We start from the raw sequence: 27,087 nt of genomic DNA on the forward strand, positions 1-27,087 counted from the left end.
TATCCATTCAAATAGACGGAGAAATAAGGACATTCCATGACAAAAACAGGTTAAAGGAGTATTTGAAGATAAAACCAGCTCTACAGAAAATACTTGATAGAATCCTCCTTGCTGAAGAAAAGGAAAAGCACACATATAAGGAACCTAGAAACAAACAAGCAATACCGAAACACTAGTTAACACAAGAGAGCACAGGTAGAACCAGAACCACAAATAAATAAAAAAAAAAAGGCAAACATAAATACACACCTTTCAATAATATCTCTTAATATCAACGGCCTAAATGCCCCAACGAAAAGACATAGGTTTGCAGAGTGGGTTAAAAAGCAGGACCCTACAATTGGTTGTCTCCAAGAAACTCACCTTTCTACAAAGGATAGACATTATCTTAGGGTGAAAGGTTGGAAGATGGTGTTTCAAGCAAATGGGCCTAGAAAACAAGCAGGGGTTGCTGTCCTAATATCTGACAAGGTAGACTTTAGTCCAACGTTAGTCAAGAAAGATAAAGAAGGTCACTTTATATTGATTAAGGGCACACTCCAACAGGAGAACATTACAATCCTAAACATATATGCACCTAACATGGGGGCTCCCAAATTCATCAAACAAACACTATTAGAACTAAGGTCACAACACCAAACACATTGGTGGTGGGTGACTTTAACACCCCATCTAATCAATTGACAGGTCATCCTGGGAAAGAATAAACAGAGAGGCATCTGGACTAAATGAGGTCATAGAAGGAATGGACCTAACATATATACAGGACATTTCATCCAAATGCTACCGAATATACATTCTTTTCAGCAGCACATGGAACGTTCTCTAAAATAGACCATATATTAGGACACAAAGCAAATCTTAACAACTTTAGGAAAATTGAAATAATTCCTTGCATTCTATCTGACCACAATGGAATGAAACTACAAATCAGTAGCAAAAAAGGCTATAGAGCATACACAAAATCATGGAAACTAAACAATACACTACTAAATGATGAATGGGTCAATGAAGAAATCAAGAAGAAAATCAAAAAATTTATAGAGTCAAACGATAATGAGAATACAACATATCAAAATCTCTGGGACACAATGAAGGCAGTTCTAAGAGGTAAATTTATAGCCTTAAGTGCCTATATTAAGAAATTAGAGGGCTGGAGAGATGGCTTAGCGGTTAAGCGCTTGCCTGTGAAGCCTAAGGACCCCGGTTCGAGGCTCGGTTCCCCAGGTCCCACGTTAGCCAGATGCACAAGGGGGCGCACGCGTCTGGAGTTCGTTTGTAGAGGCTGGAAGCCCTGGCGCGCCCATTCTCTCTCTCTCCTCTATCTTTCTCTCTGTGTCTGTCTCTCTCAAATAAATAAATAAATAAATAAAAATTAAAAAAAAAAAAGAAATTAGGTCGCAAGTAAACGACCTAATGCTTCACTTTAAAGTCTTGGAAAAAGAACAAGGCAAACCAAAAATGAGTAGGCGGGAAGAAATAATAAAGATTAGGGCAGAAATTAATGAAATAGAAACAAAAAAATCCAAAGAATTAATGAAACAAAGAGTTGGTTCTTTGAAAGGATAAACAAGATTGATAAACCCTTAGCAAATCTGACCAAAAGAAAGAGAGAAGAGGCACAAATTAATAAAATCAGAGATGAAAAAGGTAACATCACAACAGATTCCAGAGAAATTCAAAAAATCATAGGGACATACTATAAAAGCATATACTCCACAAAGTATGAAAATCTAAAGAAATGGATGCTTTCCTTGATTTATATGACCTACCTAAATTAAATCAAGATGAGATTAATCACTTAAATAGACCTGTAACAAGCATAAAGATCCGAACAGTTATCAATAATCTCCCAACTAAAAAAAGCCCAGGCCCAGATGGATTCACTGCTGAATTTTACCAGACCTTCAAGGAAGAGCTAACACCATTGCTTCTTAAACTTTTCCAGGAAATAGAAAAAGAAGGAATTCTACCAAACTCCTTCTATGAAGCCAACATCACCCTAATACCAAAACCAGGCAAAGATAGAACAAAAAAAGAAAATTACAGACCAATCTCCTTCATGAACATAGATGCAGAAATTCTCAACAAAATATTGGCAAACAGAATACAAGAATATATCAAAAAGATCATTCAGCCTGACCAAGTAGGCTTTATCCCAGAGATGCAGGGATGGTTCAATATATGCAAATCTATAAATGTAATACATTATATAAACAGGTTGAAGGACAAAAATCACATGATCATCTCATTAGATGCAGAGAAAGCATTTGACAAAATCCAACATCCCTTCATGATAAAAGTCCTACAGAGACTGGGAATAGAAGGAACATATCTCAATATAATAAAGGCTATTTATGACAAGCCTACATATTACTAAATGGGGAAAAACTGGAAGCTTTACCACTAAAATCAGGAACAAGACAAGGGTGTCCACTGTCCCCACTTTTATTTAATATAGTTTTGGAAGTCTTAGCCATAGCAATAAGGCAAGAGACACACATAAAAGGGATACAAGTTGGAAAGGAAGAGATTTGCAGATGACATGATTCTATACATAAAGGACCCTAAAGACTCTACTAACAAACTGTTAGAGCTGATCAAAACCTACAGCCATGTAGCAGGATACAAAATAAATACACAGAAATCAGTAGCCTTCATATATGCTAACAACAAACATACAGAGGATGAGAGCAGAGAATCACTCCCATTCACAATTGCATCAAAAAAAAATAAAGTACTTTGGAATAAACCTAACCAAGGAAGTAAAGAATCTATACAATGAGAACTTTAAAACACTCAAGCGAGAAATTGCAGAAGACACTAGAAAGTGGAGAAACATCCCTTGTTCCTGGATTGGAAGAATCAATATTGTGAAAATGGCAATCTTACCAAAAGCAATCTACACATTTAATGCAATCCCTATCAAAATTCCATGAGTTTGAGACTACCCTAAGACTACATAGCGAATTCCAGGTCAGGCTCCAGTGAGACCCTACCTCCAAAAACAACCAACCAACCAAAAATATTTCAGGGCTGGGGAGATGGCTTAGCATTAAGGCACTTGCTGCAAAGACAAAGGACCTAGGTTTGATTCCCCAGGACCCACATAAGCCAGATGCACAAAGGTGGCACATGCGTTTGCAGAGGCTAGAAGCCCTGGTATGCGCACTCTCTGTGCATGTGTGTGTCTGGGTGTATGTCTGCTTCTCTCTCTTTCTCTCTCAAATAAAAAATCAAAAATTTTCTTTTAAAAAAAAAAACACACATTCATTTTCATGTTGACCTTTTATTTTGTGGCACTGATAAAATCCTGTCTACAGATACTCTTAGTTGTGTGAAAATACCTCAAGTTGAAATTGCATGTATTCAGTACACTAGGCCTTCCAAACATACAGCTTAGCCTCATCTGCACTAATGTGGGCTTAGAATACTTATTTGGACAAAATATCTGGATGGACAGCCTATCTCACAACATGATGAATAGGTTATATTAACATTTGGATGTAAGAAGGAAAGTTGTTGGATGGGTATTCTTTCGTATTTCTGTGACATTGAAAATCCTCCACTTGCTTGAGCTTGCGTTGCTCTTCTTGGGCTGCAGAGATGGCTCAGCCAGTAACGGCACTTGCTTGCATAGCCTGACGGCTTGGCTTCAATTCAGTATTCATGCAAAGCCAGCCACACAAAGTGGCACATGCGTCTGGAGTTTGTTGCAGCAGCAAGAGGCCATGGCATGCCCATACTCATTCTATCTGCTCTCAAATAAAAATACTTTTTTTAAAGTAATTCTTTTCTTTTTTAAAAAAAATATTTGAGAGAAAGAGGGAGAGAGAGAATAGGCACGCCAGGGCTTCCAGCCACTGCAAACTCCAGATGCATGTGCTCCCCGGTGCCTCTGACTTACTTGGATCCTGGAGAGTCAAACTGGGATCCTTTGACATTGCCGGCAAACACCTTAATCGCTAAGCCATCTCTCCAGCCCCTTAAAGCTGTTCTTTTTAAGATTCACTGAAACTTATTCTTTCCTAATATAGGTGACTAGCGCTATAAAATGTCCAAGAAGGATTTAGTGGCACATCTAACTCTGGTAGGGCGTGTGTGTTCATTCTCAGGTGGCTAAAAGTAGCTTTTTCATTTTTTCTTTGACCCACAAGTGAAAGTATGTTTTCAAGTATTTGGAGATCTTCCAGGTATCTGGGCTCATTGATTTCTGTTGGTTTCTAATTTTCTGTGTGTGACAGTGTCAAGTCTGGTGTAACATATTGGGCTGTGGTTACCCTGGCAAATGGTCTGTGTGTACCTGAACACATGGTGTGTGGTGTGTTCAAGGCTTCCTTCAATGTCCTGCTTGTGTTTATGTGTTCTATTGAAAAAAAAAGTAGCTAGTAGCTAAACTTGCTCTACACATACCTCTTTTCTTTTTTTCTTTTTTTCTTTAATTTTTTATTTATTTATTTGAGAGCGACAGACACAGAGAGAAAGACAGATAGAGGGAGAGAGAGAGAATGGGCGCGCCAGGGCTTCCAGCCACTGCAAACGAACTCCAGACGCGTGCGCCCCCTTGTGCATCTGGCTAACGTGGGACCTGGGGAACCAAGCCTCAAACCGGGGTCCTTAGGCTTCACAGGCAAGCGCTTAACCGCTAAGCCATCTCTCCAGCCCCATACCTCTTTTCTTGAAGCTGTTAAGGCTGGTATTTTGAAGTTGTTATTATTAGGTATATAAATGTTTGGGATTTCATCTGGATTCACTGGACTTTTTATCTTCAAAAAAGGACTCTGCTCCATCTTATAGCAAAGGTACTCCAGCAACATATAAGTGCTCAGTACTGACTCAAAGACTTGTATGCCGGGCTGGAGAGACAGATGGCTTAGTGGTTAAGGTACTTGCCTACAAAGCCAAAAGACCCAGGTTCGATTCCCCAGGACCCACATAAGCCAGATGCAAAAAGGTGGTACATGTGTTTAGAGTTCATTTGTAATGGCTGGAAGCACTGGCACACCCATTCTCTCTCTCTCAAAAATAAGTAAATAAATGATATTTTTTTTAAAAAAGGAGGCATTTTCAAAACAAAGACATATATGCCCATCCTTTTATTTGTAACCCCATGTATGTCTCCATATTCATGGTGAGCTTCTTGTTGGTAGCCATAGTTGGTCTTGCATTATCTAGTCTGTGACTTTCACACACAGAAGAATATATCCAGGTTCACTTAGCTCAGGGTAAGAAGCTGTGAGGTTGTCCTCCTGTCTAGCTTCAGGACTCATTGGCTGAACCCCAACCTATTTCATATCACATGCCCAAGGTGACTCATATGAGGGGCTGGCCCCACAATGAGACAAACGAGAAATTCCTAGTTAAATAATCAAAGAAATCCTTTATTTAAATGTAGACAGTATACTAAGCCATCAAAATAATTTATAAGTTAAATGTCTCTTAAATATTTTAAATGATGTCATCTGAAGTTAAAAGTAATATGCATTCAACCAGTTTTTTAAATTCTCTAGAACATATTAAACAAATAATCAAAAAAGTATTTTCTATGAAATTCTCTATGACAAGAAATCATGACAAACAAGTTCCTGATCAGACAGAACCAGTCCATCTCTGGGAAGAATAAAGCACAAAAATAACTATGCGCAGAACTTTCCTCAAGTAAAGCACTGCCTGGTTTTCCCCATAAGCACACTCCTTACAGCAGTTCAGATGGCCCCAACCTGGAAACTGGTGGCACCCAGGACGAGCATACTTCGTCGAGGCACTGGCTTTCCACCGCACACACCAGAAAGTCTTCCCAAAGCACCATCCTCTTTGCAGATATGGTGGAGCCAACTGAGGCTCCACTCCAACCAGGGTCCACCTCAGCCTTCTAGGCGCCACTGCTGAGGGGAGGAGCCATCGCAGATCGCCATGGAGACAGAGCCTGTCTGACCCAATTGGTCCGCCACTCTTAGGCACTGCCCAACGGATACCTGGTACAAACGATTGTTTTTCTGAAAAAATGAGGGAGCAAGGAAAACCATGTTATTTTTACTTCTTTTCAGGGGTGTGTGCTGGCCTGCACCAGGGGCTCTTGCTGCTGCACATGCCCCTATAGCTTTATGTGAGTGGCTGGGAAACTGACTCCTGAGCCATCTCCCCAGCCCAGAAGAGACGTGGACCATCTGGACTACCTAAACCCAAGACTAATTAAGGGATACGACCACTATCCCTGAAGGCCAGGCTGCCTCCAGCCCAGCATCTCACCCCAAAGGTCCACTGCTGGGACCCTCCCGAGCCGTGGCACTTCATGAGTCGTGGTGGGTCTGATGAGCGAGTTTCCGACATATCAAGACAAAGAAGATTGTTTAAAATCAGTTCGTGTTCCTCATTATAAATCCAGATCTAGAGACAGACAAAAAAAAAAAAAAAATCAACTACAGCTCCATTGTGAAATTAAGGAAGGCCTAGAAAACACCAAACAGTGGACATATTCCGTGTGGCCTCCAAGCAGAAACAGTCAGCGTGCTGGCCTACATGCAGGCACATTCAGCTTGCTAGAAACAGGCAGCAGGAGGAGGCGATATAAGGGTCTACGACCCCCACGGGCCAGGTGTTAAAGCCTTGGTCCTCAATGTGGCTCTGCTAGAAGGTGGTGTAAACTCTTTAAGATGGGGAACTAGGCGACTGTAAGACGCTGTTCTGTTCCTGGGTCCCATGCTCCCACTATCACTGTCTGCCATGGCTACAACCTCCCAGACTGTAAGCCAAAATAAACCTGTCCTCTCCTCAGGTCTTCGATTACAGTAACAGAACGCCAGCCTAACACGGTGACATTCTGGATAGAGTCTGGAGTGGCTGAATTTTGTTACAACAAAATTTTGTAACTGACTTCAGCTGATCACAACTATCTTTCCCAGTTTTGGAGCTAGTTATTTTATCTGGTATAAATCAGTCTAAAGTTACAGTGCCAAATTGAAATGAGTTATTTTAACACTAAATATGTTAACCGGCATTATATTATGAGTGAATGAGTAGCCAGGCGTGGTGGCGCATGCCTTTAATCCCAGCACTAGGGAGGCAGAGGTGGATCGCCATGAGTTCGAGGCCATCCTGAGACTACATAGTGAATTCCAGGTCAGCTTGGACTAGAGTGAGACCCTACCTGAAAAAAAAAAATCATGAGTAAATGAACTGAAACTCCCTTCAAGTCAGGAAGTCTGACCAACTAAAGGGACACTGGGCAAGCAGTGAAGTCCAGGGCAGTGCGAGGAGAGGACAGAGGAGCTACATGAAACGATCTCGTGGCTAAAGAAAACCACTGTGATATTCTGAGGGCTTGTCCAACCTGGGCCACACCGCTCACCTGTGTTGGGTCCCCATAGTCGCAGGGCTTCAGCACCACCAGGCCGCCCTTCTGGCTGGCGCGGCCCTGGGCCACCAGACACTTGTTGGTCTGGAAGTGGAAGAGCTGCAAAAGAACAGGGAGAGTGCTTAATGACCTCAGGGACGGGGCCGAGGCACCTGAGTGCAGCGCGCGGGGGCACAGGACAGGCTAAGGCGGAAGGTGGGTTCGAGGCCAGGCTGCATAGCACAGCAAGACCCTATTTCCAAAGACAAAAATTTAAAAACTAGCACAGAACTGAATGCCACAGACAGAAGGATGATGGATGGACGGATAGATAGATATACAGATCTGAAAAGAAGCACAGGCACACAGCAGGAACTGTACCAGAGGGGATTCCAACCATGGCATCTTTTTACTTACAAAGCACATAATGAACACCTTGAGGTTTGTGTTTTATGAAGTATACAAGGAGAAAAGCACCAGCTCAGCCCAGACCACAAGGCACAGGTGGCTGTGCAAAGGTTGGAGGTAGGAGGGAACCTGGCACAGCAGCACGCGCCTCCGCACAGAACCCCAGTTCTACACAATGACTCAGGAGACAGACCCTAAACCTCAGGTGTGATGGAAGGGTTCTGCTGTGCATCCTCTGCTTAGTGCAGGACCATGAGATCTGGCTCCTGCCCTGACCTCAGTGCCTTCCTCCCCACAGCTGTGACTGGACTGCACATGGCTGCTCCATTTCCCACTCGTTGCTCTTAGGAAATCAGTTATTCTTTACAACCTCTGTGTGCAGTTCCCATCTGTGTCTACGGCCCTGGAAACACTATTCACCCTTCAAGCCAGCAGACGAAGGATCCTGACATGAACAGCAAAGCCATCAGGATCCCTGAGTTGTCACGCACAGGAATTCAACCTGCACTGACCGCAGCATTGCAAGCCCTCCACTCTTGATGTGAACCTTTCTAGTGGCACCCTCACTGGGAATGCCGCCTTACCCGTCCACGTCGAAGGACTCGGGGCCGCTTGGGCCCTCTGTTGATGAAAATAGGCTGCTGGGGTTTGGCGTTGGGCCCAGGTATCTGCATCTCTGGGTAAATATTATCCAAATACCACTTGAATGATTGACAGCCCAATCTCTTCCTCAGCTCAACACGCTCACTGATGTTCCCATAGCTTCTGCTCTTCAGGTCAGGTCTTAAGGAAAAATACTGCTCCTGGGTTTGGATGAGAAACCAGAATGGGCTTGTTGAACACTAATCAGAGCAGACAAAATAATGCTCATTCCTGTGATTTTTGTCAGAAAGTGTCAATGGAAAGTTGTTATATGTCTATCAATAACAAAAATATTAGATATCTTCAACTACAAGATACATCCCAACTTCAAAACAGGCAAACTGTATAAATTATACATGTTAGCATTAATAAAATGGATAATTTAAGAGGCCAGTGGTCCTTTAACTCTTAGTTAAGGACTCTATAGTCTTAATAATTGTTGAATATTCCAAGAATTTCTGTCTGTCTGGGTTGTAGCTGTGGGTATCAACCATTAATATTAATAGTGTTATTAAAAGAAACTTGCCAGGTATGGTGGGGCATGCCTTTAATCCTGGCACTTGGGAGTCAGAGGTAGGAGGATTGCTGTGAGTTCAAGGCCACCCTGAGACTACATAGTGAATTCCAGGTCAGCCTGGGCCAATGAGACCCTACCTTGAAAAAAAAAAGAAAAAAAGAAGCTCATTTTCAATGCAAAAAATTTTTACTAAGAATGGCAGTGTCACAAATCTACTAGCTGACTTGTGTATATTCAACTTGCTGCTGCACATTGTTTCAGTGAATGTAATTTAAAAATAAAAACTTATGGGCTGGAGAGATGGCTCAATGGTTAAGGCACTTGCCTGTAGAGCCTAAAAACCCAGGTACAATTCCCCAGAACCCATGTAAGCCAGATGCACAAAGTGGCACATGTGTCTAGAGCTTGTTTATAGTGGCTAGAGGTCCTGATGTACCCATTCTCTATCTGCCTCTTTCTTTCTCAAATAAATAAATATTAAAAGAATTAAAAATACAAACTAATGGGCTGGAGAGATGGCCCAGTAGTTAAGGTGCTTGCCTGCAAAACCTAATGACCTATGTTCAATTCCTCAGTACCCATGTAAAGACAGATGCACAAGGTGGTATATGCATCTGGAGTTCATTTGCTGTGGCAGGAGGTCCTGGCACATTCTCTCTGTGTGTCTGTTTCTCTTCACTTGGAAATAATGAAAAATATTTTTTAAAAATACAAACTCATGAAAAAAGTATGGTTGAAACAGCATATTTTAAAAGCTATTACAGGTACTTTACTACTATTTAATAGAACACCAAAATTATTTCAGTTTTTGGTTTAGGTTTTTTGAGACAAGCTTACCATGTAGCCCAGGCTGGCCTCAAGTTTTAAACTTACAATCTATCTGCCTCACCTTCCCCAGTGAGAGCATTACAAGTGTTTTCTACTGTGCCTAGCTTATGACTCAATAACGATGTTAATACTGGCCTCTCCTGCTCCTGAAATGGTCTTCTTCCCCATGCAGGCTTCCTAGAGCACCACATGCCAGTTATCTGTACAACACAGGTCTGTAGGGGTGCAGTTGTCCCAGATGCTGACAAATTTCACTTTAGAATGTTGGAAATCATGTTCACGTTCTCACTGATCTCAGTGGGAAGGTTAAATGGGGACAGTCTTGCTCTTGGTGCTGAATCACATTTTAAAACCCTGACTTTCACCTGGAAGCCCAGGCTTACCATTTACACCAATGCTACCAGTTGTCTCCTCTCCAGCCTCGGCTCCCTCAGCAGAGACGCCCGTGAGGTGTGCGGCCCTGCGCCCACAGGGCTCCCAGACACGAGCAGCCAGCAGCTCACCGCACAGCTGCTTCCTTCAAGCAACTGCGACTCCACACAACAGGAATGGATATTCATCAGTGAATTGTGTGTGTGTGTGTGTGTGTGCGCGCGCACACGCGCGTGCGCACGCACGGAGGCTGAGCACAACCTTAGCGTTTCTCCTCTCCTTCCACCTCTGGAGCTCACAGGCAAGGAGGGGAGAAGACAAGCCCCCATCAAGTGCTGTGGGCTGACCTCTGCTCCCAGCAGCTAGGTGCTCACTCCTATGCACACCACAACACCTGCAGTGTGGCCCATCTGCCTTTATCTTATGGATTCATCGTTTCTCTCAAAAACCCTACCCCAGACTATGTATGGCACATGCTGTGTATGGAAGAAAACGTCTTTTACAATATATTTTATTTAATTATTTGAACGCAGAGAGAGAGAGAGGAGAGACAGACAGAGAGAACGGGCATGCCAGGGCTTCCAGCTGCTTGGGATAAACTCCAGACTCACCACTTTGTGCATCTTGCTTTACGTGGGACATGGGAAATGGAACCGAGGTTGTTAGGCTTAAGTGCCTTAACCGCTGAACTCTCTCTCCAGCCCCAAAATGTCTTTAGTAAGTAATTTTAGCAGGCATGGAGTGCAGTCTTGTAATCCCAGCAGTGAGGAGCTGGAAGCAGGAGCTAGGCTGCACAGTGAGGCGTCTCAGACATCCACAGTAGCGTTTTCCCTAACCATCAAGAGGTGGGGACAATCCAGGTGTCTGCCAGCTGAGGACAAAGCACGACCTGTCCTTACAACATAGCAGCATTCAGCACCAGCAAGGAGGAAGGTGCTAACGCAGGATCATGGAGGAACCCGAAAACACAATGTCCAGGGAAAAGAACAGAACACGATCTACTTGTCTGCAGTGTCTACAAAAGACACCCTGTGCAGTCGGGACATAGAAGAGGTGACAGCTGTTATACATCATGAAGCAGGCATGACAGACATGGGAGCAGAGGGACCAGGGAAGGCGAAGGACGTGACACTGAGGTCGGTGGCTTACCCTGCTAAGGTGTGGGCACTTAGAAAAGTAAAAAGTGGGAGGCTGGAGAGATGCCTTTGCGGCTACTTGCCTGCAAAGCCAAAGCCAGTTTGATTCCCCAGGACCCACGTAAGCCAGATGTACACGGTGGCACATGCGTCTGGAGTTCATCTGCAGTGGCTGAAGGCCCTGGCATCCCCATCCTCTCTCTCTCCCTGTGTCTTTCTCTCTCTCAAATAAATAAATAAATCTTAAAAACACACAGTAAAAAGTGAACTAGGTGAGAGAAACCGCTGCCAGCAAAGGTTAACCAGGAAGAATGCCAGAGAAAAGAACCAAAGCCATCACCAAAGGAGCAGCCAGCCTGCCAGTCACACCGCTCCCCGTGCCCTCATCCACCCAGTCTCGCCACTCACCTTGTATTCATCCAGCCAGACATGGGCCAGCCGAAGGGAGTTGTGGGTCATGGTGTCCTGGCCTTCAGGAGATCCATAGGGTCGCCTTTTCCGAAAAATGTGTCCTACTCTGGAACAAGGGATGATGAAGAGCTTGCCGCCACACATCCAGATCTGGCAGACAGAACAGACACTAACGGTCAAGTTCACAGCAGTGCAGGGCAACAGAAGACTCTTCTTGGAACTAACTGTATCGGTGATGGTTATGAGTCTGAAGATGCTTGATCTCACAAGTCAAGCACCCCGACGGAAGAACGTCAGGGGCATTTAAACATGTCTTTCTGAGAAGTAACATGCGACCCTGAGGCAATGCAGTCCTTGTGACCGTGCCTGACATCGCACTTCCCATACAGCAGTGCTGCAAAGATCAGACTTGCAGGGTTCAAGGACAAGGGGAGTTTTTAACTGCTCTAATTTTTTCAGGTATATTCATATTTTTTCCCTAAGAAAAAAGCTTCTTATAAAATACACAGGATAGCGACATTAGCAGTCTAAATTTTGCCCTTGACCATGTGAGTTGCTTTAATTTTTCAAGGACTCAGACAACTAGCTAGGAAACAAAGAGTCTGAATTAATGATGCTTTTTAGAGCATTATGGATGACACATTTGCAAAAATGTACAGTGACATGTGTAAGGACTGGGACATTTCTGACAGGAGGCAGGTTTCAGACGGCCCCTGAGCCACAGACCCACAATGCCATCTCCACAGCCTCAGCCATGGCAGACAGGGCAACGGAGGGAGGAGCGCCTGCACGGCAGGATGGCACGGCACGCGCAGCGCCACACCAGGTTACTCCGGGGAGAGCAAACACGGACCAGGTCATCCCTGGCCGGCAGAAGTCTGACTACACAGCACATCAATAAAATGGAAACTCTGATCACAGAACTCCAGAGCAAATGCAAATGAAGACTTCCTCAAGCTACCACCAGCCACTCAGTACAGCCACACTTTAAAGTGAGTGTGTCACATGCCTCTCACTTTCTGCGAGGATATTATGTGTCAGGCTTTAGAAGCTCAGCATCTGTCCCTAAGAACAATCTGTGCTGTGGTAATGGGCCACAGTCACATTGCACTCCACACCGAGCTTAACCCCTGAATACACACAAAAACGAAATTACCCGAAATGATATTTCCAGATTCTCCCCTCCCCAGATGTCCATGCCACTGTCATACTGTCCAAGGTCACTGAAATACTGTCTGTTCATGGCAAACAGGCCTCCTGCCATCGTGGGCGACCTGCAAAGGAACACAATGGTGCACTGATTCCACACTCCCAGTTACCTTGCTCTGTTCAAGCTCGGCATCACTTTTGGAACACAAACAACAGAAATGAAACATTTTGTCTCCTACCTAACAGGAAAGGAGTTGGGCTGCTCAGGAGAATTTTGTAGATTAAAGGCATACTAGCTATATGGCAAAGTACCTTTCTAATTAACCATGTCGTGATGGCAATCTAACGGAAGTAAATCCTGTCTTTTCTTTTGTGGTTTGCCAGAGCCACTGGGACAAAATCTGGCTTCCAGAGAGGCAAGCCTCACATACTTGGAGTTGGCTCAAACACAGATCCAAAGGCCCCAGTGGGCATTTTGTAGTGTCAGGAGCATTTTGAGCTGCCATGACTTGGCACCTGGGGGTAGGAGAGGTTGCTACTGCATCTGGCTTGAGGCCAGGGATTCGGATGCTAACTGTCCTAAAACACCTAAGAGTTCCCCTCACTGAACCCCATTAACACAAGGAATTATGTGGCTCAACTTGTGAGCAGTGCAGAGGCCAAGACGCCCTGTGCTGCAATGGGAGGAGCTACAGTGGACACCTACAGGCCTCGTCCAGTGTTCAGACTCCCTGAACTCGAAGCTAGGGGATCATGGGATTTCATGGCAGAAAAGGCAAAATACTGACCAGAAATAACATAAACATCTGGCACTAAGAAAAAGAAAAGAACAGACAAGTAAACAGGTAAGCAGGCCACCAGAAAGATAAAAATCCCATGAGGCCACCCAGGCCCAGGGAACCAAACGCCACACATTCTGTCAAACATGGATCCTAGCTACACATATGTAGGCTTGTGAGTTGGACTAAAAATCGGTAGCAGAGGCCAGTAAGCTAGAAAGGGCCTATAACAGAGGAAGGAGAGGGGAGGACTTAAGGAGACAGTACTGTATATATGTAAGTAGATGAACAGATTACTGGGGGTGAAATGGCCTAAGTGAGGTCAGGGGAAGAGACTGAGTAAAGGAAAGGTTGGGGAGGGTTAATCAAGATTTAAGAAGGTATGAACAAGCTGTATGGAAGCCTACTTTTTTGGACAATGATGCACCCAGAAGCCATAGATTGTTACTATAAAAATTTCATTGCCAGGAATGGGATACGTTCCAATGAGCTGTTGACCAGGGAGGTGCCTGATGCCACCAAAATATTACAGGCCATTGCCAAGGCTCTTGGTTTCTCACCAGGAATAGATGGTAAGACCCTATTGCTGAAGAGTCCACTTGCTTGGGCTGCAAAGTCACTGAGAAATCTTGCTGGAGCTGAGCTGAAAACCTCCTCCCTGTAGACCAGCTGACAGAAAGCTGGGAAAAGCTACACTGCATGCAGCTCAATGAGATACAGAAGTCATCAGTAGAGATAACAACAGTGGACACTGCAAGCCATAAGTTTGACCAGACAGGCCAAGTGAGCCAATAGGTACAATAGTGGTATGTCTGTTATAGGAGAAACCAACCACTCTCTAATTGAACTGGAGGCCCCACTCCATGGGAGGGAATACATGCCTGGTACTGAAAACCTATGACAACGTGGTCATGAGCCCTAGAGGTGTAATGCTTGCTGTTGTCTGGCTAAATGCACATATTACACTCACCAAACTGCCCAATAAGCACTTCTCTTAATACCCATACATTAATGCTCCTCTCATTTTTGGTTAGAGAAGCTTCTCTTTTCAGATGGTGGTAACCACTGGGATGACTCAAAAGTCACCATAGTGCTAAGAAATGACAGAGGAGTGCTCAGCACTGAAATATCTCAATCACGCCCTTCAAGGCTCAGGGACCATTGTGGAAGAGGTGACGGAAAGAATGTAAGAGCCAAAGGAAGGACTCCTTACACAATGCACTATTCCTGGCACAGAATGGCCTGGATATCCATGACCTCGCAGTGCCTGACACTACCTACACAAAACCCTTATAATAGGAGATGACATCATAATAAAAAAGAGACTAATTGAGAGGGGGAGGGGATATGATGGTGAGTGGATTTGGAAAGGAGAAAGTGGGGGAGGGAATTATCATGGTTTATTGCCTATAATTATAGAAGTTATAAATTAAAAAGTTCTAAAAGAAATCACATGAAGCAAAGCAAGAGAAAAACAATCTACAATAGAAATCGAGGTGCAGGAGTTCTAACAATGAAGTTACCAGAGTTCAAAATAACTGCTCAATCAGGTCAAAGACACAAGACAAGGTTGAGAGTTTGGCAAAGAAACATATAAAGCCAGCCTGGGCTAGGACAGATGGACATGTAGGAGCTGGGGAGATGGCTCAGTCAGAAAAGTGAGAGGACCTGAGTTTGGGGTCCCAGCACTGAACGCAAAGAGCCAGGTGCAGCAGCACGTGCCTGTCACCCGGGGCTGGCAAGACAAACAGGAGGCTCCCAGGACTCATGGCTGTGAGCTCCAGTTCGGAGACAGGCCCTGTCTCCACATGCACAGATGCACATGCACACCCCAAGTGAAAGACCATGTACACACATGACAACACCACAGGGAAGTAAAAAGTTTAAACAGCCACTGAAAAATAGAGATGACCTTCAATAAGCAAAGATAAGACTGAGGCGGGCTTCTTGTCTGTAACAGAGGTTCTCAAAGCACACATAAAATCACCTCCAGGTCATGGGACTTGGCTCCCACCCTCAAGCCATCTCATATGTACATGCAAACATTCAATCTGTACCCAGCCCAGCAGGGACTCCATAGTCCTCCACGTGCCTCACCCAGCCCAGCCCAGCCCAGCATTCGAGGACACTGGCAGGTCTTGGGCACAGCCCACATCTTAGGACTTGGCCGAATGCCTGTGAGTGTGCAAGCACTCCAGCACGGGAATGGAGAAATGACGCCAACACTCCTGCCCCTCACAGGAAGCATTCCCTTTGGTCTTCTGACTTGTCTCAGGAAGGGCTGCCGGGTCTTCCTCAGCACAGAAGAACAGTCTCACCTTATTGGCGCTGTGGCTCCATCCACTCCTCCCAGCTCCGAGAGGGGAACAAGATCCCACTTGAAGTGCAGCCCCCAGTTGAACCCACCGCGCACCACCGGGGACGAGCTGTATGCCAGCGTGTCGGCGCTGATAATGTCAATGACGGGACACACCACGGTGTGGGGGTCCTTGTGGATGATGGCCAGCAGGGGCTGCAGCCACATCACATTCACCTCACAGTGGCTGTCCAGAAACACCAGGACTTGTCCTAAGGAGGCAAAGGGTGAGGCTGGGGACAGATGGCTTAGAGGTTTAAGGCACTTGCTTACAAACCCTAATGGTCTGAGTTCAATTCCCTGGTATCTCACCCCCATGTAAAGCCAGATGCACAAAGTGGCACATGTGCCTAAAGGTCATATGCAGTGGCAGGAGGCCCTGGTGCACACATGCTCACTTTCTCTCTCTGCTCACAAATAAGTACTTTTTATCAAACCTTAAGTAAGTACACACTACTAGTATTTGCTGTCTGAGTACACAATAAAAGGCGCACCGCTGCACTATCACTGATGACTGGGCATCACTGGGTGCCAGCCACCGCCACACTACGACAGCTCTCTCAGGAGAAGAGCGGCCGCCAGGGCTGGGAGACCCATTGCAACACCAGCCACAGACACAATGTCACTACCACAAGCCCTATGGGCTGGTTTCTGAAGCAAGAGGGCACAGCAAGGGAGTAGTAACATCTTTATGAGGAAGGCTGCATCAAGTTCAGAACCAAAATTACCTCCCTGAATCTTCCATGTCTGCATATTACCTGCAATATTACACACCTAATGTTTTGCAATAGATCCATGTATTTTAACATGGTCCTTCAATGTAAGCTGTTTGTTTAGACAAGTATAAAATAAAATACAGTGTGGGGTGGTGGTGTACACCTGTAATCCCAGCACTTGAGAGGGAGGTGGAGGAAGGAAGGTCTAGAGTTCTTGTCTACATGGAGCTTGAGGCCAGTGTGGGTTCAACACACACACACACACACACACACACACACACACACACACACACACACAATGGAGCCAATACAATGCAACTGGATAGTAACCAGGTGTGTTGTCCACAGAACACGCCGACTCTGTAGCCTGTCCATTCTTGTTAGACGGGGGAAACGTGCAAGCAGTGGGAGAGCCTGAGTCTCTACCAGTGGAGACTTTCTCCCTGATGGTGTCACAAGCATTTTTAAGCGTCCTTTATGCCTGTCTCCAGAGGTGTGCAGCTCACTCTGATTCATTAATATAAACCACTTCACAAATGTTAAGAGGTTCTGTAAATATTTTATTTGCTAGGAGAGAGGGGGAAGGGTGCACCACTGCCTCCAGCCACTGTAAACAAACTCCCGATGCATGTGCCACCTTGTACATCTGGCTCTATACAGATACTGGGTCAAACTTAGGGCATCAGGCTTTGTAAGCAAGCCCCTTTGATCCCGGAGCCATCTCTCCAGCCCTTGTTAAGGTTGCTTGTTTATTAAAAAACTTGGACTTGGACTTTCCTGCTTATACAAGCACTCCGGATAAGCCTGCTCGAAGGGCAATCATTAACAACCAGGCCAGCAAGGAGTCAGTTCAGTCCTGGACTCTGCTGGGGAAGCAGGCTGCAGGCCTGACGAGGTCTTCCCAAGCAAGCAAGCTTCGTCTGCCCGCCCGCCCGCCGCGCCTGCAGACTGATGTCAGCACTGGCCATCGCACCACAGAACTAGGAGGCAACCATACCTGTAGCATGGGCTGCTCCGATCATCCTTCCTCGAATCAAACCCTCTCGCTGTGGGTTCCTTATGATTTTAATTTTTCCAGGGAGGTATCTTTGGACATATTCATCAAGTTCTCCTTTTAAATCATCTGAAAATACAGCTGGTTACTCAATTCATGACACACACACAGGCATTCATTCTACAGTGATTCCTTCAGGGGTGTCTGCCACTTGCCAAGATCAAATTCTCAAGCAACCATCACAGAATCTGCTGCTTAGATGGGAAGACCAGCACAGTTCCTTCCATGGCGGGAGCTGGATGCTGGCCAAGGAGTCGCTACCTTAGCACACCAGCACTCCCATCGCCCCCAGAACAGTGTTTGGCACTAAGAACGTCTGAAGTGGAGCCTGGCATGGAACAGCACCTCCATACATCTCCACACTTGGGGGCTGAGGCGGCTCCCAGCCTGGGCTACACAGTAAGTGTGAAGCCAGCCGAGGATGGGAGCAAGACTCTTGCGCACACAAGTCTACCATCAGCAATTATAGAATGTTCTTTAGCTGACTACAAAGAAGCCAAATTTAAAACCAGGAATAGCCAGGGACGGTGGCTTATTCCTGCAGTCACTCTAAACACTTGGGAGGGGGAGAAGGCAGAAGGCTCAGGAGTTCAAGGCCAACGGCAGCTGTGTTGCAAGTTTGAGGCCAGCCTAGATGACATGAGATCCTATCTCTGCCACAAGTAAACCTAAATAAATAACCAAAAGATGAAATGTAAATGTCTTTTTTTTTTTTGGTTTTTTGAGGTAGGGTCTCACTCTAGCTCAGGCTGACCTGGAATTCACTATGTAGTCTCAAGGTGGCCTCGAACTCATGGCGATCCTCCTACCTCTGCCTCCCGAGTGCTGGGATTAGAGGCATGCGCCACCGCACCCGGTTGTAGATGTCTTTTGAATACACGATTCTGCTCTGTTTCACTAGTTACAAAGTAACTTTAACTGTACCGTCCCATACATATATTCTAAGAGTAGTGGGAAATGTGGCCTTTCCATAATCTAGTTAGTGCCTTTCTTTCAAGAGTACTAAATAATATTTTTTAGTGAATGCAAGGTCATTTACCGTTAAATACCAGTGATATAAAAAACAGCTCATATGCAATAATAAGTAGTAATTGCATACTGTACAAACCACTGTCAATTATTAGTAATTTTTCCTTTTAGATAAAATGGACACAAAATGAAAAGCAAAATACAAGTTGATTAGGAAAAAAAAAAAAAAAAGCCAGACGTGGTGGCGCTCGCCTTTAATCCTAGCACTCGGGAGGCAGAGGTAGGTGGATCGCCCTGAGACTACACTGTGAGTTCCAGGTCAGCCTGAACTAGTGAGACATTACCTCAAAAAACCGAAAAAAAAGAAGAAGAAAAAAAAACCACCAATCCTCTCAGCCTGGCAGCCTGCACCTAAGCGCTGTCCTACATGGTGCTCAGGAGCTCACACGGCACGGCCTTGGCCCAGAGCCCCCGAGCCACCCTGGTCAAGGCAGTCGAGCATTCCTCCACAACAGTAACAGAACAAGCTGGGAATTCTGGTTTAGAATTTAGCAACCCTCCATTTGGTCCAGACTGAAGTTTGTGGTTTTATGGTCCCAGTTTTGCATATAAGCTGATTTCCACTAACCTTTCCCACTTTTCTCCGTGGAGCGTCACACGGCCCAGTCTGAGACTTCTGCTCATCCACGCCCCCTGAGCACCAGCTCTGCTGCACCTTGCCACTGGCTGCTATGTGCTATGCTGAAGGGGGAGGATGGGGGAGCCGGGCAGGGCTGGTCGCTGCTCCACTTCCCACAACTAAGAGGCCCTGAATTCTTGCATTTTACAAGGAACCTGAGAACAGACTGAGTGTGCAAAGAAAAGGTCTTCCATCCAACTTGTATATGTAAAGTCTTTCTTTGTGAGAATCTACCATTAGAGAAAGGAATCAGAAAGCTGCATCTGGAAACTGCTGTAGTGGAATATGTCAGCTCGGACACTATGTGCTGAGTGAAAAATGCAATCTCAACAGGGCATAGATGGAGTGGTTCCATTTACCATTTTGGAATGACAAACTCAGAGGTCAGCGGGTGCCAGGGACAAGGGTGTGACTTAAGAGGAGCACAAGGGGGCTTCTGGGTGATAGAGCAATGTTCACCTTGAGGCCACACTGCGCTTCCAGTGATGTGCAATGTTTGGCCAACGTGGAATTCCTGCTTTCTACGCTGTACTGTAATTATGAAAACTACTGGATAGAGTGAACCTCTTAAACCAGGGCCGTGACAGCAGGCACCAGGCCTCCTCACAGCGACTCACCGAAGTCACTACTGTCGTCCACCAGGATGACCTCATGGAGAAGGTGTGCTGGCGTGCGGGCCACAACGCTGTGCACTGTGCGCAGCAGGGCGGAGAAGGCCTCGTTGTAGAAGCAGATTACCACGCTGGCAGCCGGCAGCTCGGCGGGGTAAGTCTTCTCCTTACACCTGCGAAGACACGGAGGAGGCTCACTGTCTTGTGTTACTATCATGCCCCAGCTTCTCTCTGAAGGGGTAATGCCACTGTTTATCCTTCAAGAGTTCTGTTCTCCGAGTAATGTGATTTCTTCCTCCAGTATCTCCTCTGCTCACTTTTATTTAGGGCAACACCTCTCTTGATGAGAACTGACAGTAGAAGCAGTGGTCACCACCCACATTCAATGCGACAATCATAAGCCACCCAGCTTCTCCTCAACAAGGTTCAACAGGAAACCACTGAAAACCTTACAAGTGAAAACCTTTATTTTTATTTATTATTATTATTGTTGTTGTTGTTGTTTGTTTTTCTGAGATAAGGTCTCACTCTGGCCCAGGCTGACCTGGAATTCACTATGTAGTCTCAGGGTGGCCTCAAACACATGGTGATCCACCTATCTCTGCCTCCTGAGTGCTGGAATTACCACCACAGCTGGCAAAGACCATTATTTTTGACTGATAATGTAGAAAGATCTAAGTAAACCATGGGATCCCAAGATAGCAAATGCTCCCATGTACATAACAATAAGTTGATCAAAAGTGGCTTTAAGCAAAAACAAAACCTTACTGACATGAATAAACTCTGCAGTCTTGAATTCTTTCCTTGGCTTGAAACCCTCCATGTCTGAGCCCCACCTGGCTCGAGCCTCCAGTAGCTCTCCCACCACAGCTAAAGGGAACAGGGTCAGTCCCTCCAACAACACATTCATGCTTAAGAGCCCTCTCTCAGCTGTTCCTGTCTGTGGCAGAGCCTCACTTTGCTACAAGGCCTGGCCACTCCACATTGGGACCTCCACTTCACGGGCTCCTATATCAGCCCTCTCCATGAGCTCCTGTGAATGCCTGCTTTGGCTCTGCCATCCCTGCTGGACTGACCTGCGAACCCAAGGCCTTAGCCTACTTACTTCAAGGGCGTATGGGGTACACAGCTAACAGGTGTGCAGCAGTGTCTGTCTGGGGAATGACTGACTACATGAAAGAAAAGCCTTTGAAAGAAAAACATAATGAACCAAAAGATGATGAGTAAAATAGTAATTCACCAATTCAAATTCCTTTTTGCCATAAATCCAATAAATAATTAAAACAAACTCAGGTTCAGATTATGTAACTTGCCCCGCCTCCTTCTCGTGTGGTTTTAAATTCCAAAAGACACACAGCCAGCCCTGGCACTGTTGCTGCAAGCTGGGGCCACAGAGCTTCCAGGGTAAGCCACATGAAACTCAATCGCGAATACTCTTGTGTGATAAACACTAACTGCAAAACGTGACACCGTCCTGCTTTCTCACACCAACACTGACCACACTGATCAGGAAGTATTAGCAGGAAGCTGTAAGGCACGTACGCGGCATTCCTGGTATCTGGCACGTCTCTATGGTAGCCCAAGCGGTTACTAATAAGCATATTGAAGGCATGTTTCTGATAGCCCAAGTCTCTCAACTCCTGATCGCGCTCATTAAAAATCATACCTGCAAAAGAGTAAGGTGAGAGTCAGAACACCAGGTCTGAAAAATACAACTACAAAAATTGTTCCCATGCAAAGACTCCAGGAAGGCACGGCGCTCCTATACAGCCAGATAGCAATGGCTGTACTTCTCAAACCTGGGTTGTCTCCACTGAAACTGTAAACTGCTAATGAACTCCAGATGCATGCACCCCCTTGTGCATCTGTGGGTACTGGGGAATCAAGCCTCTAACTGGGGCCCTTAGGCTTCACAGGCAAGCACTTAACCGCTGAGCCATCTCTCCAGCCTCAGTGTTTTCCATGTGTAGCATGTATGCCTGTGGGTGTGCCTGTGACACTTGAGTGGGTCTACTCAAAGTCAATGTGGGTGTCTCTTTCTTACTCCCACTCCCTGAATCTAGAGCTCACTGACCTAGCCAGACCAGCCAGCCAGCACACCCCAGGACCCCGAGGCTCAGCCACAGCCGAATGCTGCCAGGATCTTCCGGAGCTCACTTCACTGGCCGAGTCATCTCCCTAGTCCCGCCTCTACCCTTTTTTATTTTTAAGCTGAGCTATTTGACTTTTTATTGTTGAGGTGGAAGAATTTTTTAAAATTTTATTTTTATTTATTTATTTGAGAGAGACACAGAGAGAGAATAGGCGCACCACAGCCTCCAGCCACTGCAAACAACCTCTAGACGCAAGCACCCCCTTGGGCATCTGGCTAATATGGGTCCTGGGAATTCGAGCCTCAAACCTTCAGCTTCAGGTCCTTTAGCTTCACAGGCAAGTGCTTAACTGCTAAGCCATCTCTCCAATCCAAGAATTTTTTTTTTTATATATTCTGGGTCCTGAGTCCTTAGAGATATGATTCATAAATATTTGATATAGTCCAGTTTGTATTTTACTTTTTATTCTTTGTATTTTTAATATCATAGCTTTAAAAAAAAAAACAACCAACTACAAGTTCATAAAGATTTTCCCTTGCAAAATTTCATGGTTTTAGCTCTTCGACTTAGACCACTGATCCGTGCTGAGTGACTTTCACTACGTAGTAAGGGCGCTGTGGATGTCTGAATGTAAAGTGCCCCGCAGCCTCACTACTTGAATACTTAGCCCAGTTAGTGGAGCTCTTTGGGAAGGCTTTGGAACCTGGAAGCCTCGCTGGAGGAAGTGTGTCAGTGGGGATTGTGACGTGACACCCCAGCCACTTGCCACCTCAGACTCACTACTTCCTTCCTGCTCCTGCCATGTGGATCCCTCCCACCCGCCATGGTGAAACTTCCTCTCAAAGCTATTCTTCAAAATAAACCCAGTTTCTTCTTAAGTTGCTTCTGGCCAGATGTTTTATCCTGCAACATGAAAGTAACCATTACTGGCACGAGTCCATTCTTTGGCATGGGGGTATCAGGTGTCCCAGTTCTGCTTCGAGAATACTCTCTCCTAAAGGGCATGTTGGCACAAGCCTTTAATCTCAGCACTTGGGAGGCAGAGGTAGGAGGATCACCATGAGTTCGAGGCCACCCTGAGACTACCCAGTAAATTCAAGGTCTCTCTGAGCTGCAGTGAAACCCTTCCTTGAACCCCCCCCCCAAAAAAAAATACTCTCTCCTCATGAACATTCTTAGTGCCCTTGCCAAGGGAAAACTGACCACAGGTGCCAGAGGAGTTATTTTTGGACTTTCACTTATATCTCATTGATCTGTATGTGTTTATCCTTATGCCAGTAGAATATGTGGACTTTTTTTAAACTATAGTTTTGAATGAAGTATCTTGTAATTCCATATGAATTTCAGGATAAGCTTTTCCATCTTCTTAATAAAGCCCATTGAGACTACAACAGAAGCTGAAGAGACATGGTTACACATTCTACCAGCCTCGAATGGCTGCTTATTTAACACTACCTCTGCCTCCTGAGTGCTAGGCCTTTAATCCCAGCACTCAGGAGGCAGAGGTAGGAGAATCACCATGAGTTCAAGGCCACCCTGAGACTATATAGTGAATTCCAGGTCAGCCTGAGCTAGAGTGACACTCTACCTCGAAAAAAAAAAAAAAGACTAAAATACTTGAAAATAAACTTAACCCAGGAGGTATGAGACTTGTACACTAACTAGTGCAAACCGGTGTTAAATAAGCAGCCATTCGAGGCTTTATTAAGAAGATGGAAAAGCTTATCCTGAAATTCATATGGAATTACAAGATACCTCATTCAAAACTATAGTTTAGCATCAAAAAGAATAAACACCACACCTGGCTAGTTTATTCTTTTTGATGCTAATGTAATTTTGGTTTTTGACCCTGCAACTATCAAATTCATTTTTTACTCTATTTTTTTGTAGTTTCTTTATGCTTTTCTACAAGGAATTTAGTTTTTCACTTAAGAAATCTGAGTCCATTATCAAATATCTACAATTCTCTTACTACATCTCAATGACAAATACAATCGTCATTCAAAGTAAAGGAGATGACTTTCCATTAGTGCTCTAAAATGTAACAACTGTATAAAAAATTAAAGTAAATATTATTGTTTCTCCTATAATTTTAATTCACCTCCTTTAGTAAAAAATCATTATGTCTTGGCCAGGTGTGGTGGCTCATGCCTGTAATCCCAGCACTCAGGAGGAGGCTGAGGTAGGAGGATCATGAGTTCAAGGTCTGCCTGAGCTACACAGTGAGGTCCTGATCAGCCTGGGCCAGAGTGAAACCCTGCCTCAAAGAAACACCCCTCGCCAAAACAGTCCTTATGTCTTAATGTTGTTCCCTCTTTACATTCTATGGTTCTCTTGACCTTCCAAAATAATTTACTATGTTTTACTCCTCCATGACCTATTATGTAATGTTTCTATAAGAGCAACATGTGTTGTTTTTTTTTTTTTTTAAGTTTTTAAGATAACCAAGTTGGCTCACTTGCCCTTAAAATAAAATTTGCTAAAACCAGGACAGCTGAGTTGTAACAGTCACAAGGTACAGCTCAGCAATAACATGTCACTGACTTGGACTGGTCACATTTGTACATAGCTGATTCTGTTTACAAGTTCAGAAGAATATAACATGGACTGTACTATTCTTATTCTAAGATTTAATGAACTAACATATATTCCAGAATCTCATTTCTCTTACATGCAAATCTGGTTAAACAGTGAGTCCAGCAGATGTTTAATTCAATCTGCCTTTCAAAATAAATACAGTCAAGTGACTTTTCAACCATTCCTGGCCCTTACTAAATAATCCTAGCAATTAAAAACCTCTCATAGTTTTAATTTGATTTTCTTCACGTCTCTGGTCTTTGTTAGTTCTTCCCCAAGTACTCAAGAAATGCTGAGGTTAGAGCTGGGAAAATTAGAAGATAATTCTGTGGTGACTCCGCAAAAATCATGGAACTTCAGCTCGTTCACAAACAAAATAAATTGGTGTGAAGGAAAAAAAAAACAGGTATTTCTAGTTCTCTGTGCCTCCCATGCCTTCAAGAGAAACCACAATGATAACACACTCTGATCAAGCCACTGTCGCCTTACCCAGCTCGGCAGAGGATCTCAGGCCTCCCTCGGGATCTTCAGCATGCGTGTCTGGCCCCTCATCGATTCTATTTGCTTTGAAATGCGGTTCTAACAGTCGACTTGGACCTCGAGTAAAACGGGGGTAGAGTTTTTTGGGAAAGGGTCCGTGGGGCCCAGACCCCTTGATGGGCACATTCTTCAGTGGCTGAGTCACTTCACTGAAGTTGAAATAAACAAAAAGCAAAAGTGTCCAGGTCGCAGATGTAAAGAGGCAACCATAACAGAAGTACCGAACTGTGACACTTCCCATCATAGACCTAGCATAGTTGAAGGGCCATTTCAGTTTCCTGAAAAGAAAAAGACATAGGTTAGACACTGCAGAACACTTCTAAATCACCCACCCAACACACACTCACCATTTTCCAAACCACCCTCAAACACACTGAGGGAGAACTAGGAGCCCACAGAGAAAGGCTCAGGGAGAATTCAGTGAGATCCAGCCCAGCATCACCGCTCAGTGCCAGCGCCCTCTACTCGGGTACACAGGCCTCTTTTGGGCCAGCCCCTTGAGTCCAAACCAATCAGCTCTCTCAGACTCGCCTAGCCTGGTGGTAAAGCCCACCACAACAGGCTCTAACAGGGGCTTACTGGGTGGGCAAGGGCTTCTTGGCTGTTCATTTTTCCTCACCTGAACCTTGGGCTCCCTACCTGGTAAGGCTTTCCCCATTCCAACAGCCTGGCTACAGGGACGGGCGAAGGTAATTCTTTCCTGCTCATTCATTACTCTCTTACTACCTGTGCATTTTCTTTTAAGCTCTGGCCCTTTTTCAAGTTTCCTAGAAAGCCCCTTCATGTTTTCCCTCCAGTCCCAAGCTCGGCTTCTCAGAAGGGCTCCCAGGTCCTGCCTCCACATGGGCATATATCCCCATTCCAGTCCCCACCCTGGATTCATAATCTCCCCTAGTGCATAAGCTCTTCCCCAACCCCCAAATCCTGTATCAGCATGGGAGTGGAGATTCAAACACTAGACTGAGGAAGTGTGTCAATGTCAGAACACCAGTGGCTACGAAGCAGCTGGCTCATTCATTTCCCAGTATGCACTGCTCAATGTTCGGGCTGATTTCAATCTGCTCATTTCCAGCTCTAACTCTTCAGGAACAAAATACACACACTTACACATACCATCCCAAGACACTCCAAGTCTCTTCCGGACAGCCAGGCATGGTGGCTCATGTCTGTAATACCAGCACACAGGAGGCCAAGAAAGGGAGATTGCCCAGAGTTTAAGACCAGCCTGGTACTACAGAATGAAACCCTGTCCCTCTACTAAAAACCTAGGCAACCTGAAAAACATAGTTCTACTCTCTAATCAAATGTTCCACTATCCCAGAGCGCACTCTAATGATTATAATTCTGTTTTTATTCACATGACACCCTGTAAAACAAGACAAGAACACAACACAGTGTGGTGGTTTGATTCAGGTGTTCCCCATAAACTTAGGTATTCTGAATGCTAGGTTCCCAGCTGATGGAGATTTCAGAATTAATGCCTCCTGGAAGGAGTGTATTGTTGGGGGCGGGTTTATGGGTGTTATAGTCAGTTTCCCCATGCCAGTGTTTGGCACACTCTCCTGTAGCTATTGTCCACCTGATGTTGGCCAGGGGGTGATGTCCACCCTCTGCTCATGTCATTGTTTTTCCCTGCCATTGTGGAGCTTCCCCTCAAGCCTGTAAGCCAAAATAAATCTCTTTTTCCCAGAAGCTGCTCTTGGCTGGGTGATTTCTGCCAGCAATGTGAACCAACTGCAGCACACAGCAAACACAGCCTCTCTGAGCTTCTATTAGATAACACCTGTTTGTCACAGAGCTCACACAGCTTCCTGAGGAGTTTGTGTAAAATAGTCTCTCAGGGCTGACTTCAGACAGAGATGTGCTATGAAAGAGCTATACACACATATGAAGTGTGTCCAGGGATGCTTACAAATT

General features: G+C 45.1%; 1 protein-coding gene across 2 annotated transcripts in view; it reads right to left on the reverse strand.

Annotated features, from left to right (window-relative positions):
* Positions 1 to 5,730: 5,730 nt before the first annotated feature.
* Galnt11 (polypeptide N-acetylgalactosaminyltransferase 11) overlaps positions 5,731 to 27,087 on the reverse strand; it is a 37,388-nt gene continuing 16,031 nt past the window's right edge. For both annotated transcript variants that reach the window (XM_004669565.2, XM_045160651.1), the window contains exons 2-12: positions 25,120 to 25,448; positions 21,503 to 21,626; positions 19,967 to 20,133; positions 17,645 to 17,770; positions 15,894 to 16,143; positions 12,804 to 12,921; positions 11,645 to 11,797; positions 8,326 to 8,544; positions 7,349 to 7,453; positions 6,250 to 6,387; positions 5,731 to 5,996 (exon numbers count right to left, since the gene is read on the reverse strand). In XM_004669565.2, coding sequence (XP_004669622.1) covers positions 5,865 to 5,996; positions 6,250 to 6,387; positions 7,349 to 7,453; positions 8,326 to 8,544; positions 11,645 to 11,797; positions 12,804 to 12,921; positions 15,894 to 16,143; positions 17,645 to 17,770; positions 19,967 to 20,133; positions 21,503 to 21,626; positions 25,120 to 25,414 — 1,827 coding nt within the window. In that variant the 5' untranslated portion in view covers positions 25,415 to 25,448 and the 3' untranslated portion in view covers positions 5,731 to 5,864. The remainder of the gene's footprint in view (positions 5,997 to 6,249; positions 6,388 to 7,348; positions 7,454 to 8,325; positions 8,545 to 11,644; positions 11,798 to 12,803; positions 12,922 to 15,893; positions 16,144 to 17,644; positions 17,771 to 19,966; positions 20,134 to 21,502; positions 21,627 to 25,119; positions 25,449 to 27,087) is intronic.

The sequence above is a fragment of the Jaculus jaculus genome, chromosome 10 (genome assembly GCF_020740685.1).
Source record: "Jaculus jaculus isolate mJacJac1 chromosome 10, mJacJac1.mat.Y.cur, whole genome shotgun sequence".
In the NCBI taxonomy this organism is placed as follows: Eukaryota; Metazoa; Chordata; class Mammalia; order Rodentia; family Dipodidae; genus Jaculus; species Jaculus jaculus.